Here is a 16,089-nt window from a genome sequence, read left to right on the forward strand (position 1 = left end):
AGGATTGTGGCGACGTTTAGTAAATTCACAGAGGCTTGCAGACTGAACGCTGAAAGGCATAACAGTCTATAATGATAATGTGTATGTGTTACATACCTACATGGCATCGTTCCATACCTTGAAAATGAACACAAATGACCAATGCCTTCATGGTGTTGCAATTTCCATTTTCTTAAGTGTATATTAGTTCGATTTCCACGCCACTAATTTATGGGATCAAAAACCCAGGTGAAATCTGTCCTTAGCGGTATTTAAGTGCGGAAACGCACACGATGCTTCGCGGTCCACGAACGTGACATGAAAGTGTATTGTTACGTACCTAATGTTAATATCTCGCGTCAATTCAGTTAATTGTTTTAGGCAATATTTAATTACGCCAAACCACACTTAGCGTATATCAATCATTAATGAAGCTAAGATAGAGGTAACTATCTTGAATACTCAATTACAAGGCAAAACTGAGTAAAGTTTTGAAATACGCACATACAGCGTGCGGTTAAGTTCAAATATCACAATGACCGAGCACGGTTCAACGTACACTCACTTCAAAAATACACAAATAATGAGAAAGCTTCCACTTCCATGGGCGGTTTTGTAGCCCCACAGCAAGTTTGTTGGCTAAGATGCTTCCCCGCTGAATAATAGGCACTGATCTCCTAACGGACGACTGAGTCACAACGGACTCCCATTCAAATGCACATTATAATTATCTAGCACAAGTAATCAAGTTCATCGTTGCTAGGTAGCTAATAATTCTGATATCAACATCTTATACAATCGAACCTGTGGAATAATGCTCATCATCATTCTGTGTTTTTATCGGCAGTTTCCCTATATTAAATTCTGTTTCTGCTATTTTATTTGTTAGGTCTTCAGTTATAAGGCCACGGCCGCTTCCTTTCCTTCCTTGCTTATCCCTTCCAATCTTCCCATCCCTCCACAAGGCCCCTGTTCAGCATAGCAGGTGAGGCCGCCTGGGCGAGGTACTGGTCATTCTCCCCAGTTGTATCCCCGACCAAGAGTCTGAAGCTCCAGGACACTGCCCTTGAGGCGGTAGAGGTGGGATCCCTCGCTGTGTCCGAGAGAAATGCCGACCCTGGAGGGTAAACAGATGATGATGATGATGATGAGGTCTTCAGTTTTGTATGGGTTGGACCAATTAAACTTCGCCCCTTTGTTCAATATATTCATTTCTTCATCAGAGAATTTAGTGTTTGATAGACTGTGTTAGGATTGGTCTATTATTTTTAGTACTAGCTTGTTTGCTAGCGTATGTTTCTTTTTTTCTACGATGTTAATAAGATTCTCGTTAGTATGCTATTGGGTTGTTAAAAGAGCAACATTTAAGTGTACCTGATATAGTAGCAAGGATTCTTTAAATCCTTTATTTGTTTTGATAGGGTCTGATTAGAATCAGTTTTCATTTGTTTTATTACATTTGGTAGTTTCTTTTTTATTCAAATTTAACATCATTCGTTGGCAGATAGAAACACAGAATGATGTTCAATTTGAAATAAAGAAGAAATTACCAAATCTAATAAAAGACATGAAAACTAATTCTAATCAGACTCTCTCTAAACAAATAAAGGATTTAAAAACCAAAAACAGAATAAGAGTTAATAGCGTTATTGTCACTAAGGCAGATAAAAAGCGATACAATAGTTCTGGTAAATAAAGACGACTACATTAGGAAAACCGAAGAATTTTTCTTGGACAATTCCTATACCGTTGTAAACAAAGATCTAATCCCCAGAATTCAAAGAAATTAAAATATATCGTTAAAAATTCAACTTTCTATTCAAAGAACAAGAACAACAAAAACTGATAAATATGAACCCGGAGTAGTATAATTGGATGGTTCTGCGGCCACCTCCACCTCCGGCTCCCAGAGGCCTCCTCCACCTCCATCACAGCCAGAGGCCTCCCAGAGGCCTCCTCCACCTCCACCACAGCCAGAGGCCTCCCAGAGGCCTCCTCCACCTCCCGCGGGAAATTTGAATTGGTAAACAAAGCCACGTGCTTTTTGACAGCTATCATCGACAACAACGCATCGCTAACCTCACTGCTGCCATCTTGACGGGCCTAAACCTCAGTAGTACCAACTTAACCTCACAAGCGCGAGATTTGAATAGGTAAACAAATCCACGTGTTTTTTGACAGCCACGTGCTTTTTGACAGACAACGTATCGCAAACCTCAGTACTGCCATCTTGACAGGCCTAAACCTCAGTAGTACCAACTTAACCTAACTAGCGCGAGCTTTGAATTTGTAAACAAATCCACGTGTTTTTTGACAACTACGTGCTTTTTTGACAGCTGTCATCCGCCATGTTTAATCCAGAGAGCACCGTGCTGCCCTCTTTATCGCAGTAGCTGCAAATTCGTCACCTGTCATCGGCAGTGCTGCCATCTTGGCGGGCCTAAAACTTAGTGCTACCAACTTAACCTCACTAGCGCGAGGTTTGAATCGGTAAACAAATCCACGTGCTTTTTTGGCAGCTGCCATCCGCCATCTTTAATCCATAGAGCACAGTGCTGCCCTCTTTAGCTACTTACCTTTGAAATGTGGTGGCGGATAATTTGAAAAATGCTTTTTTTTTTTTTGGCAGCAGCCATCTTTAATCCAGAGAGCACCGTGCTGCCCTCTTCAGCTGGATACCTGTGGTGGCAGGCAATTCCACGTGACAGCAGCCATCTTTAATCAAGAGAGCACCATGCTGCCCTCTTTGTGGCGGTGGCAAATTCCACGTGCTTTACAAACTCTCGTGCTTTTTTCTGACAGCTGTCATCCGCCATCTTGCATCACAAACCTCAGTGCTGCACTCTTTAGCTAGATACCTTTGAAATGTGGTGGTGGCAATTTGAAAAATTCTATGTGCTCTTGTTTGGAAACAAAGCCACGTGCTTTTTTGACAGCTGTCATCCACCATCTTTAATCAATATAGCACTGTGCTGCTATCATGCGGGCAATTTCGTCAGCTGTCATCCGCCATCTTTAATCCACAGAGCACGGTGCTGCCGTCTTCATGACATGTAGTAGCGGGAAATTTGAAAAGTTCTGTTACTTGTCATCCGCCATCTTTAATCAAGAGAGCACCGTGCTGCCATCTTTAGCTAGATACCTTTGAAATGTGGTGGCGGCAAATTGCAAAATTCCACGTGCTCTTGTTTAGCAAACAAACTCACGCGCTTTTTGTCAGCTGTCATCCGCCATCTTACATCGCAAACCTCAGTGCTACACTCTTTGGGTACATACCTTTGAAATACGGTGGCGGATAATTTAAAAAGAAAAATTCTACAGCAGCCATCTCTCGACGCTAATTGCACAAGATGGTGGCTATACATGACTCCTTAAAGGTGCTTACGCAAGATGGCCACTATACATAGGTTCTTATGAGACGCCCTTGGGATGCTTGCGCAAGATGGCGGTTATACAAGGCTCCTTATGAGACTCCCAAGAGATGCTTGCGCAAGATGGTGGTTGCTCTTATAAGGCTGCTTAAGAGTCCTTGCACAAGATGACTAGAGACGCCCTAAGGATGCTTGCGCAAGATGGCGGCTATACACGACTCCTCATGAGACGCCTGAAGGGTGCTTGCGCAAGATGGCTGCTGCTCTTATGAAGAAAGCTAGCTTAGAGGCTAACGTGTCGTGCTAGTTCGATTCATTAAATTTGGGGCTTAAATGCAAAATGTTAAATATCTCGAAAACGGTGCATCGTAGAGCAAAACGGACAAAATTTTTCTGCCCAATACCTCGGTTCGCAGTATGGGGAACATGATATAATAAGAAAAACATAGTCTATTGATGAGATCAACGGTTCGGTTCCTACTTAGGCCCTTTGGCATTCGCTCTGTTTTAGCTTGTATTGAAGCAAGTCTTCGTAACATGTTCAGGTCTAGCTATGGTAGAGAGTATAACGTGCCGTGCAGGCTCGATTCATTAAATTTGGGGCTTAAATGCAAAATGTTAAATATCTCGAAAACGGACAAAATTTTTTCCACCGAATACCTAGGTGTGCAGTATCAGGAACATGATAGCATAAGAAAAACATAGTCTAATGATGAGATCGACGGTTCGATTCCTACTTAAGCCCTTTGGCATTAGCAGCTATCTAATTCTACAAGATGGCGGCTATACATAGCTTCTTATGAGACAGCTTAAGAGCGCTTGCACAAGATGGCTGCTGCTCTTATGAGACTCCCTAGGGGTGCTTGCGCAAGGTAGCAGCGACGAGACGGTGACTATACACAGCTCCTTATGATACGGCCTAGAGATGCTCACACAAGATGGTGGCTGCTCTGATGAAGAAAGCTAGCTTTGCATCGTGCAGGTATCTTTACAGCACTAAACCTCATACCTTTGAAATGTGGTGGCGGGTAATTTGAAAAATTCTACGTGCTTTTTCTTAACAGCAGTTATCTTTAAACAACAGCGGCTATACATAAGCTGTTAAGGCCTCCTCTTATGTCAAGGCATAGCTCTATCGGGATAGCTAGAGTAAGCACGTGCTGCAGTGATGACGTCATTATGCATGTTTAGACTTGCAAATCACAAAAGAAACGTAACAAGACTAGAATCGAACACTGCACTCTATGCCGTGAACTTTATCATGTGATCGGAACATTGATTGAAGTGTTTAGAACACTAAATAAGTGATCAAGACTAAAATAGAACACTGTACTCGATACAACATTAGTTTAGAACATGTCGGGGGATACCTTTGCTCTAAGAATATTAGATTACCGCACATTCCTTGTAGGGCTAATAGGCTAAAGGGCTAATGGGCTAAAGGGCTAGGGTGCCTCTCCTCTCTTTATCCGGGCTTGAGACCGGCTCTACAACTAGAGGCGGAGTTAACACCCTAAGGAAGGGAGAATGTTGGGAAATTATCTATACGAATATAGCTACTCGATCGACAATATACTACAGATGGATGACTTAGGTGAGGGTAAGCGCTTACTTAATAATACCTACACGACGTAATTCATGCTCTATTTCAAAAATATCTTCTTTGTACTGTGTGTAACCAGCATCATGATAAGCTCTTAGCAGTTGTAAACGTTTTACGAGTACGTTGGGGTCTTTACAGTATCTTATATCTACATAGTGTAAAAGAGGCTTGATGTGAACTTTGAGTCTATATGCAGACAGTTGATGTGTAGGGACTTGTTTTGATGTAATACGTACTTCAGCAGTAGCGTTTCTAGGCACAAACTTAACTTGTTTCGATAGCGATGAAGCGTTTAAATTTTCTTCTTCTTTACCTTGCATCTCTTCTTGAGATGTTTGCACTGCGACAGGATGTGTAGTAGGCTTAGGAAATGAAGTAAAATCATCAAGCTGTAATGGCAATGAAACATTAAGATTTTCTTCTTCTTCTACTTTCCCTTTACTACTGTTTCGATCAACATCATTATCCTTATTATCATAATCATGATCTTGCCTCTCTTTATCTTGAAGTTTGTGCTTAGTAACAGAACTTGTAGCAGGCCTAGACAACAAGGGAGAGATGGCAAGAGTGAGGTTAGCAATGTTCTGTTGTTGGATTTTAAATTCCGCAGTATCACATGCATAAGGTGGTAGCCTTGAGGTTTACCGCCGTCAAGATGGCAGCAGTGAGGTTAGCGACGCTCTATTGTCCTTTAAATTGAGGTTAGGGTCTGTCAAGGCGACAGCTGTCAAAAAAGCACGTGGCTTGGTTTACTAAACAAGAGCACGTGGTCGTGACGTCACGGTCACGTAATCAATCCTTAGCTCGACGTCGTTAAGAGCAGCATTAGGATTAGCTATGCTTAAAAGTCTTGGAAACAGAGCAGCAGTATGAATTGCCATGTTTCAAAGCGTGTACACCAAGGATCATATAAGAGAAATAGATCCGTCACTTCTGTATAATAAAGTTGGCTGAGAAAACATGTCATGGAAGCTACAGTGGCCACTTTCTCTCTGCCAACATAAGGAAATAAATCCCACGATAGTACCTCGTAGTAAACACGATGATGATAGTTGTTACTTTGTTAAAATTTTAATTGTGATAGAGATAATGATTGTATTTCGGTAGGAAAGTTGTATCTAAAGCTTCTCTCGTGTCTTTTACTTGAAAAGTAAATTGCAATTACCGTATTTGCATATTGGCAATACTGTTGTAACGTTAGCTTGTATCGATGTTTCAACGTTCGCATTTTAATGTAAAATTACATCTATTAAGTGATAAATGCAACATTGATTACTGAAAATGTTAATGCAATTCATATAAAAAAACGAAATGCCCATACTTGCCTAATTCACGATCTAACATAACCTCAATCTTGCAAACTGTCCGGAACTATTCTTGTACCTCTGCAACTTTTATGTTATGTAAATGTAAATACTCTGTAATCTATTCTTGTACCTCTGAAACTCTGTGTTATGTATTTGTACTGTAAATACTCTGTAATCAATTCTTGTACGTCTGCAACTTTTATGTTATGTAATTGTAAATAATCTGAAATCTATTCTTGTACTTCTGCAACTCTTATGTTATGTAAATGAAAATACTCCGTAATCTATTGCCTTTACCTTTGCAACTTTCATGTTATGTAAATGTAAATACAGTCAGAAAATAATACTTCTCTGTAATCCTCATATTGATAAAAAATAAAACATTTATTGCAGCAAAATAGCCATACATTAGTGAAAACTGTTATAACAGTTTAACACTTGCACCATTGATCGCATAGTCTCTGGTTGATCTAGTCCTCTTGTTCCAGAATTCTAAGTGATATCGTTCACATAACAGTCCACATAATGTACACTTGGATGAGTTAGACGGTTCGTAGTACGTTGGGTTTTCGCAAATGACATGGTGGAATCCATGTACTGCAAGTCTTGTAAACACGTGCCTCGTCTCAAAATTTGCTGCTGTCCGTGTACGATCGATCATGGCCCCAGTTCCATAGAATTCCGTGGGTACTTCTTCTCTTTTCCTTATTAGTGTTCTTAGTAGCTTCTCCGATGCCGTTGTGTTAGGTAGGGGGTACATTGTCCTTAAATCCTCTATGAGGAAAGTTTCCCGCGCGAGAAGGTAGACTAATCTGGATCTTGTTGTTTTTGCCACTCCGATTGCTCTTTTGGTGTATGTTGCTTTAACTCTTTCCAGTATTGCTACGTTATTTTCACTCAGATGTGTCCATATAATTTCAATCCCATATGTAAGTATTGGAACGATTTTTGATTTGAAGAGCGCCATTGCTGTGACAAGATTTAGTGTTCTGATGAAGCTTATTTCGTTTATCGCTCTAATTGCTTGTGTTGCTTTCTCTATTGTGTGCTTAGTGAAGCATTTTGCAGACGGCTAGAGTGTTATACCTAGATATTTGTATTCTTTGGTGATAGATATTATTTTCCCTTCTAAGGTGATTCTTGTCGATTTTGGTATTTGCCCTCCTGATCTGAACACCATCATTTCCGTCTTTTCAGTGTTAATTACAAACTTGTGTTCAATGCACCATTTTCCCACTTCGTCTATAGTTTTCTGCAGTTTCTTTAAGCTTTTTGAGCCAATCCCAATATCATCCGCATAGGCGTATGCAGCTACATCTTCATCTTATGCAATTTCATAATGTCCTTCGCTGCCAGGATGAACAGCAGAGGGCTTAGTGGGTCCCCTTGGAGTACACCATTTGTTTGAATTATTGGTTCTGATAGGTCTAGGTTGACCGAGATCCTTATCTTGTTCCATACATTTATGGAGTTTATGATTCTTGTCCAGACGCTGTCTCTTCCCAGAGTTTCCTCGAGCTTCCTTTGTACTAATGCTCGGTCCAGGAGATCAAAGGCTTTTGTGAAGTCTATAAAGATTGTATAGTATTTTTCCTTCCTTTTGACTGCTTCCCATATGTTATTTAGCAGTAGTTCCACCGCTGTGAGAGTGGATCTTCCTCTCCTAAACCCGAATTGAGATTCTGGGAGGTGCTCTTCTACTGTGTCCTTATTCTTATTAGTTTTGTGAATAACTTAAAAGGATTGTTTTCCAGGGCTAACCCTCTGTATTTATTTGTGTCCCTCGGGTCTCCTTTCCCTTTGAAGATTACCTTTACTCTTGATTGTCTCCATTGATCTGGGATTTTGGCTGTTTCTATGCATTTATTAAGTTTGTCCAAATTAGAGCTAGTAGATGAGCCGTGTCTTTAAGGTATTCATTGTATATCATATCCGGTCCTGCAACTTTTTTTCTTTTGTGTGGATTCAATAATGTTTTGAACCTCAGTTGTAGTAAGTGGAGACCATGCTGCCGTCGCAAGCGTTGAATGCACTTGGTTGGTTTCCGGTGTTCTTTCTCTTCCTTCTTTGTTGAGGGTGTCTTTGAAATATCTCGTCCATTCCTCCATGCTGATATAGTGTGTCTGTGGCTGCTTTCGAGGGTGGATTGCTATGAATGGGTCTCTCCTGGCCAGGGGCGGCTTTTCAGGTGAAGTAGGTGAAGTGCCAGTTCACCATTTATTTTTACCTGAATGATTTTTTTAAAATTTACTTTTCTTATGACATTTGTTGGTTTTACAGAAAGAAAATGTTTTTTGTACGGCGTTTGGAGCACCAAGAGTTCGCATTACTTGATGAGAACCAGGGAAACTCACGAAAGCGCCGGCTGTTGGCCACTACGGCGCGTTAGCTTGAGTGAAGACGAGAGATTCAGCAGCTGGCTTTACCTACCAAGTGCCACTTGGCCTTGGCGGTTGCCATGACAACCGTGACGTCACCCGCGTACTCAACTCGGTGCGAAATGTACAAGTAAAGTTGCGGGAAGATCGGAATATTTTGTCTTCGCTGGGTCATCCTGTGTGAAGTACGGGTACTTACGGTTCGTGGTTCATTCGTAGTGTTGTGCTGTTTTATTTAAACATGTATCCTGTTTATGACATAGTGTGTATTTTATTAGAAACACCATTTTCACGGTGGAGAAACGAAGATCAGAATGAAGTTATACGTTTTGATCGCCCTACTGAATCAGTGCAAATTTGTGCTACAAAAGAAGTGAAACATTCCGGTAAATCTTACAATCTTAGTTTCGAACGATCGTGGTTTAAGAAATTTCCGTGGTTGTGCTCCTCTCCACCTCTACAGAAGTTGTTTTGTTGGGCCTGCTTGCCTTTTATCAATAAAAATAACGTTTGGAATAAAGAAGGATTTTCATCCCTTTTGAACATAACACGCTCTTTACATAAGCACTCAGACTCTGCAGAACATAAAACACGGCAGCTAGATTTCAAGTCATTGGGAACAAACCAAAATACGATCTCTGATGTCCTGAAGGAAAATGCCAGACTGTATATTGTAATTGTACAGTTCAGTGAAAATGTACATTTAAATAGGCTTTTCCTTCAGTTGGTAATTGATGCAGTGCTCTATTTAAGTAAGCAAGAACTAGCTTTTCGTGGTCATGACGAAACATTAAATTCAATAAATCGTGGTCACGTGCTGGACCCTCCGCCAGTCACAGATACGAGGTACGAGTACAAAACAACCAAAAACAACACTTAGTTCCTAAATATTGTCCTCCTCTGTGGTGTAGTGGTTAGTGTGATTAGCTGCCACCCCGGAGGCCCGGTTTCGATTCCCGGCTCTGCAACGAAATTTGAAAAGTGGTACGAGGGCTGGAACGGGGAGATCAACTGAGTAGAGGTGGACTCGATTCCCACCTCAGCCATCCTGGAAGTGGTTTTCCGTGGTTTCCCACTTCTCCTCCAGGCAAATGCCGGGATGCTACCTAACTTATGGCCGCTTCCTTCCCTCTTCCTTGTCTATCCCTTCCAATCTTCCCATCCTCACAAGGCCCCTGTTCAGCATAGCAGGTGAGGCCGCCTGGCGAGGTACTGGTCATCCTTCCCAGTTGTATCCTCCGACCCAGAGTCTGCAGCTCCAGGACACTGTCCTTGAGGCGGTAGAGGTGGAATCCCTCGCTGAGTCCGGGGGAAAAACCAACCCTGGAGGGTAAGCAGATTAAGAAAGAAAGAAAGAAAGAAAGAAAGAAAGAAAGAAGTTCCTAAATCTGACACTCGAAACCGAAGCTCTTCACCATACTTTACAGCCACGAGCCGCCACTGCTCCTGGCTTCCTCGACTATTCTTCTTCCTTCTTCTTCCCTGTATGCCGTTTTCTTCTCCCGTGTTAGTGTTTTGTAGCATCTTCTTTTCTCGGTGTATGTCTGAAAGAGTGTATGATTTTCGATGTCCGATTTTAGTCGGTGTAGGTCTTGAAGCACCTCTTTCCTTAATAGGAAGCACTCTTGATCGAACCATGCTTTTGCTCTTCGCACTTTCCTGGGGCTGGCTGCTTGTGTTAAGAGTTTCTCCAGTTCATGTACTGCTTCCTCTACATTTGAGTTGTCGATTAGTGTTTTGATTTGTTCCATCTGTTCTTGGCATACTTCCACTTTTCTGACATCCAATCTCCTTGAGAGTGGTCTCCTTTCTTGTTTTCTCTTTGCCTTCCATTCACTTTGTATGTCGATGCTCATTGGAATGTGTTTTCTAATTGGTGTGTGGTACGCGCTCCAAAGTGGATCGATATCCCCTTTTATTTCTCCTCTTATGAGGGCGATGTCTATAGTACTTTTACCGTTGCAGCAAATATATGTAGGGACATTGGTGTCGTTTAGCAGGTTGAAACCTTCTTCTTGCAGCGAGTCTATTACTAATTTTGTTTTGTGATTTAGTATGTCCAACCGACAATTTAAATCTCCTGCAATACCTAGAGGGATGTCTTTCTTGCTCTGTGTTATTTGTTGGCCCAATTCGTCTCTTATATCTATAGCCGTTGCATTTGGCTGAAAGTAGCTTGCTAATATTGTGATGTATTATGTCTCTATTAGAATGGAGTGGTTCTGCTCTGATGTCGATACAATTGGTGTTATCCACGGTTTAAGAAGGACTGCTATTTCTCCTTGGGGTCTTCCTCTTTCTCCTTGTTTCGCTAACAGGTGTATGCTATAGTATTCCGGGTGCTCCCAATGGTCTGTGAGAAAGGTTTCCGTGAATGTAGCTGCGTCATATCTTTCAAGTAAGTCTGGTGGAGCTATGCATGCTGCGCTCTTTAATCCTCCTACGTTCCATAACATTATTTTCATGCTTCTTCTCCCATCGATTTCTCCAAGTCTTGTAATTTCCGAGAGCTTCTGAGTTGTTTTATTCAAGTGATGTTCCTGTGTCCCTTCGAAAAGACCGAATAAAACGGTAGCGTCTAACTGTTACTCCTGTTGCCAGAATTCCCTCTTGTTTGCACTTTCAAGCAAGTTGAAAAGTATTCCTACCTTGAAAGCTTTGGTTCTGTACCTGGTTTCTATCTCTTCGCAAGTAACGTTTTCTGTGATTCCCTTTTGGGCTAGGGATCTTTTTCCGGCGTCTTTCAAAATTGTCTCCTGTTTTAGTCTTCCCACATACAGCCAGGCCCTCTTTTCTTCTGCTTGTAAGTCATCGTCCTTCGCTCCTGTACCGTTCACGGTTTGTTGCTGTCTTTCCGGGTGTCTGTGCCTTTTGTGGGTTTGTCTTGTCCACTTTTCCTCTTCTTGTTCATCCGTTATCTGATTATGTTCTTGGTGTTGATGCGATACTTGTTCTTGCTCCCAGGTGGAGTGGTTTCCCCTTCCACTACTCTCCTCCGTGAGACGGTTGGTTCTCTCTCGTATGATGTTCGTATTTATTCTTACAAATTCCTTTGGTACAGGGTTCTGCTGCTTTGTAGCTGCCATTTCCTCTTTAATCATATTTTTGATATTGTGTGTGATGTCTTCTATCATTGCTTTCATTTGATCGTTGATTTTTTTCGGTAATTTCGTATTCTAGTGTTCGATGTAGCTCGGGGTTCAGATCATCTGCCGTTTCTCCGGTAGGTAGCAGCGTGTGCTGGGTGCCTCTTGTTAACTCTTGTTCTTGGTCGCTAGATGGCGCCACTTGTCCTGCTACACAGCTGTCGTTCTTCTCTTGTAAGCTCTCTGTTTGTGTTCCCTTAACCTCCCTAGAAGGCATGTTTTTATCATCGTTTTCTGATTTTTGGCCTTTTTCTGCACAGTGAAGTAATTTTTCAGTACACTAACCGCTTTTAGGATTTCCTCCTTCTTTTTTTTCTTCACATAACCTCCTGTTTCCGCGATATCTGTTAGGTATTGTAGAGCATCTTCTACACGATCTTCCGTGTCGTCCGCCATTTTTAATCTTCAATCCGGCCCCGTGGTGTAGGGGTAGCGTGCCTGCCTCTTACCTGGAGGCCCCGGGTTCGATTCCCGGCCAGGTCAGAGATTTTTACCTGGACCTGAGGGCTGGTTCGAGGTCCACTCAGCCTACGTGATTAGAATTGAGGAGCTATCTGACGGTGAGATAGCGGCTCCGGTCTAGAAAGCCAAGAATAACGACCGAGAGGATTCGTCGTGCTGACCACACGACACCTCGTAATCTGCAGGCCTTTGGGCTGAGCAGCGGTCGCTTGGTAGGCCAAGGCCCTTCAAGGGCTGTAGTCCCATGGGGGGGGGGGGGGGGTAATTGAGCAATGACTCATAATCTCAATATTAACATCAGAAGACAAAAGTATTGTGGTAAGTTCTGCTATGTATCTAAATGCCATGATAATAAAAAAAAAATCCTCATATGCTCAACTATTTACTAATAATCTTATGAACACAAACTATATTTTGATATGTAAGTGCCCGCCAGTATGTAATGTCCTGTACAATTCCTATGTATGAGCCTACAGGCTCGTTGGAATTAATTGAAATAAATGAATGAATGAATGAATGAATGAATGATATTAACTATGACTTGGACATCAATATTATGTTATAAAAGTCTATTCCATTAATGATATATTTTAATTGTCAAATTCTCTTGTTTACTTTTTAAGTCGTGCCGACATTTTATCAATGTTATGTAATTAATGTCTACTCAATTAGTGAGACATTTAATTGTCACTTTTTCTTGTTTACTCTTTAAGTGTGATGACATTATATTCTGTAAAACATTTTAATGTGCGAATTTATTGTAAATAGGACTTAATGAATGACTTAACCTTGAGACAGTCGTATAAAAGATGGCTGAAGATGCTCGATACAGCGAACAAAACATGTACCAATTAACATTTGTATTGTAATGTCCCTTTAGGACAATAAACATTTTATGTATTGAATTGGTGTGCATAATAAATACAAGAATTGTAAATACTATTGTGAATACTTCCTTTTTTATGCAGCAGTACTATATAAGCTTTATTTCATTGATGCATTGTGTAAACAAGATGTGAAGATTTCAGCCAAGTGGGTTACTGTTTCATCACCTATAAGTTTCAGAATATCAACAGAGAGATCGTCATTACCAAAAACTGTTCCTTTCTTCACGTCTTCCGATAGGTATTACCTGTTAATTATGTGTGAAGTGAATATTTGTAAAATTCTTTATTCTACAATAGAATTGATATTTTACAAATTATTGTGTAGTTTTTTAAATATTTGTCACATGTTTAATTATAAGGTTTAGATTATTTTGTTTTGCATTGAACTTTGTCCTTGTGACAACCAAGAGTGTTTAGGAAATAGATGCTCCTCTCAAATAAATATAAACAATAAGTGATAACTCTAAGTATTTACACATGACTCCTACTGTCATTGGGACTGTCACCAACCAGCCTAGCGACCCCCAAAACTATAGATTCAACACTATTCTTGGTCATTTTGGGTATTTTCTTTTTCGCCCCTTCACATTCCCTCATGCCGATGGGGTCTGAACTTGGACTTAATTGACATCCAGAGTGTCTCAGTTCATCTCAGCTACCCTGAAAGCTGTGGATTTCACTCTGATATCACATGTTTTCCATTATTGTCTCATGTCACCTCCTCCCTCCTCCCTCCACCCACCACTGAACCCCTACAACCCCTAAATATCATCATAACCATGTGCAGAGACCTGTACTCTTTATTGACAATCCTGTTTATGTGTTTACCCCAATGAAGATCTTTCTTTATATTAATACCTAGGTACTTACAGTGATCCCCATAAAGAACTTTCACCCCATCAATTCAGTAATCAAAAATGAGAGGACTTTACCTATTAGTGAAACTCACAACCTGAATATTAACCCCATTTATCATCATACCATTACCAGCTGTACATCTCACAACATTGCAACATTGCCATGGTCTTGTTGCAGTTGCTCACAATCTTGTAACATATTTATTACTCTATACAGTATAACATCATCCGCAATAAGCCTTACTCTGTTTCCAATTCTTTAATCATATACTTTATATATATACATATAAGAAAACATACAGTTTTAACAATACGGCCTTGAGGAATTCCCCTCACAATGATTATAGGATCAGATAAAGCTTCACCTAGTCTAATTTTCCGAGTTCTTTTTTCTATAATTGGCTTGACGTTGCACCGACACAGATAGCTCTTATGGCAACAATGGGATAGGAAAGGCCTGTGAGTGGGAAGGAAGTGGCCATGAACAACAGAAAACCATCTTCAGGGCTGCCGACAGTGGGGTTCAAACCCACTACCTCCTGGATGCAAGCTCACAGCTGCACGCCCCTAAATGCATGGTCAACTCTCCCAGTCGTTTTTCTAGAAATATAGCCACCCATTCAGTCATTTTTTTATCTAGTCCCACTGCACTCATTTTTGTCAGTAGTCTCCCATGATTTACGCCATCAAATGGCTTAGATACGACCATTTGACCTCTTGAATCTAAGATAATTTCTATATCTTGCTGGAATCCTACAATTTGAGTGTCAGAGGAATTACCTTTCCTACACCTGAATTGCCTTCTATCGAACCAGTTACTAATTTTCCAAACCTGTCTAATATAATCAGAAAAATGCCTTCGCAAAGCTTACATACAACACATGTAAAACTGACTGGCCTGTAATTTTCATCTTTATGTCTATCACCCTTTCCTTTATACACAGGGCTACTATAGCAACTTTCCACTCTTTTGTTATAGTTCTTCATGCAAACAATACTCAAATAAGTACCTCAGATACTTCAATACTTCAGATCAACTAAGAACTTTATCATCTTGTCGTGCTATAGGCCCATGAGTGTGCTGTAACTATAATGACAGCGAACACGCCCAGGATGCAGTTGGTGTCCTGTGGTGTGGACAGCGTCATCAAGGTGTGGAGAGTATTTCCTTACCTTACTTCAGGACCATTGCTGCTTATGGCCTGTATCTACTACAGCCACAACTTCCCCATCTCCTTCGTGGCTACACTCAGCGACGTGCTGTGTCTCGGCGCAACTGGAGATAACACTGTGTCCCATGTTGTCGTCATGTACGATCTCAGCGAGAAAGGTAAGTGGTATTACCTCTATGTTCAGTTTGCTTTTAACCATTTTAAATCACATGCGAGTCACTCAGTGTGCTGATACAAATATTGTCAGCATTATTTTATGAGGTCTTTCAGCAGTTTATATTTGTTGCCATAAGACCAATCTGTGATGATGTGACGTAAAGCAAATTGTAAAAATATATATATATATATGATATGCCGCAGGTTTCTGTTTGGACTTTTCTTCTTTTTCTTCCTCTTCTTGATTCAGTATGCAAACTCACATTTGGACTTATTTAGTGCAATATCTCTTCATTTGTTCACTGAGTTCCTTTCCGTGTTCTGTCTTTCCTGTATTTTTTTCTTTTAGGTTTCTCTGCAAATTTTTATTGGCTTACTAATTTTAAGAATTTTGTTCTATCTTGTAATGGTTTGCTTGGTAATACCAATTTCTTAGTTTTTTTAGTTTATTTCCACTGACCAATTTTTATGATTTTTCATAGCCAACTTCTTTGTCAATTTTTAGTTTTCCACTCTGTGTAGGTTTCCATGGAATTTTAATTGCATGTTTCTAATTGCATCTGTGACTTTTTTCTTTGATTTGATAAATTTCTTGTGATTTCTCTTTCATCCAAATTCCGTTTTCACTTGGTCCTAGGATTTTTATGAGAGTTTCCTCTCCTGATTTTCAATGTTTTTTATTTGTGACCTGTTGCCAGTTATCAGGGTTTTAGATGCATAAAGTGCCTCCGATTTGATGACTCTGTTGTAGAGTATTGTAATTTTGCGTTT

General features: G+C 40.6%; 1 protein-coding gene across 1 annotated transcript in view; it reads left to right on the plus strand.

The window, feature by feature from the left end:
* Positions 1-12,444: 12,444 nt before the first annotated feature.
* Positions 12,445-16,089, plus strand: part of LOC136874263 (WD repeat-containing protein 97) — a 48,541-nt gene continuing 44,896 nt past the window's right edge. The window contains exons 1-2 of the mRNA XM_067147886.2: positions 12,445-12,564; positions 15,059-15,320. Of these exons, the coding sequence (XP_067003987.2) occupies positions 15,083-15,320 (238 nt within the window). The 5' untranslated portion in view covers positions 12,445-12,564; positions 15,059-15,082. The remainder of the gene's footprint in view (positions 12,565-15,058; positions 15,321-16,089) is intronic.

This window comes from Anabrus simplex, chromosome 5, assembly GCF_040414725.1.
Source record: "Anabrus simplex isolate iqAnaSimp1 chromosome 5, ASM4041472v1, whole genome shotgun sequence".
Lineage (NCBI taxonomy): Eukaryota > Metazoa > Arthropoda > Insecta > Orthoptera > Tettigoniidae > Anabrus > Anabrus simplex.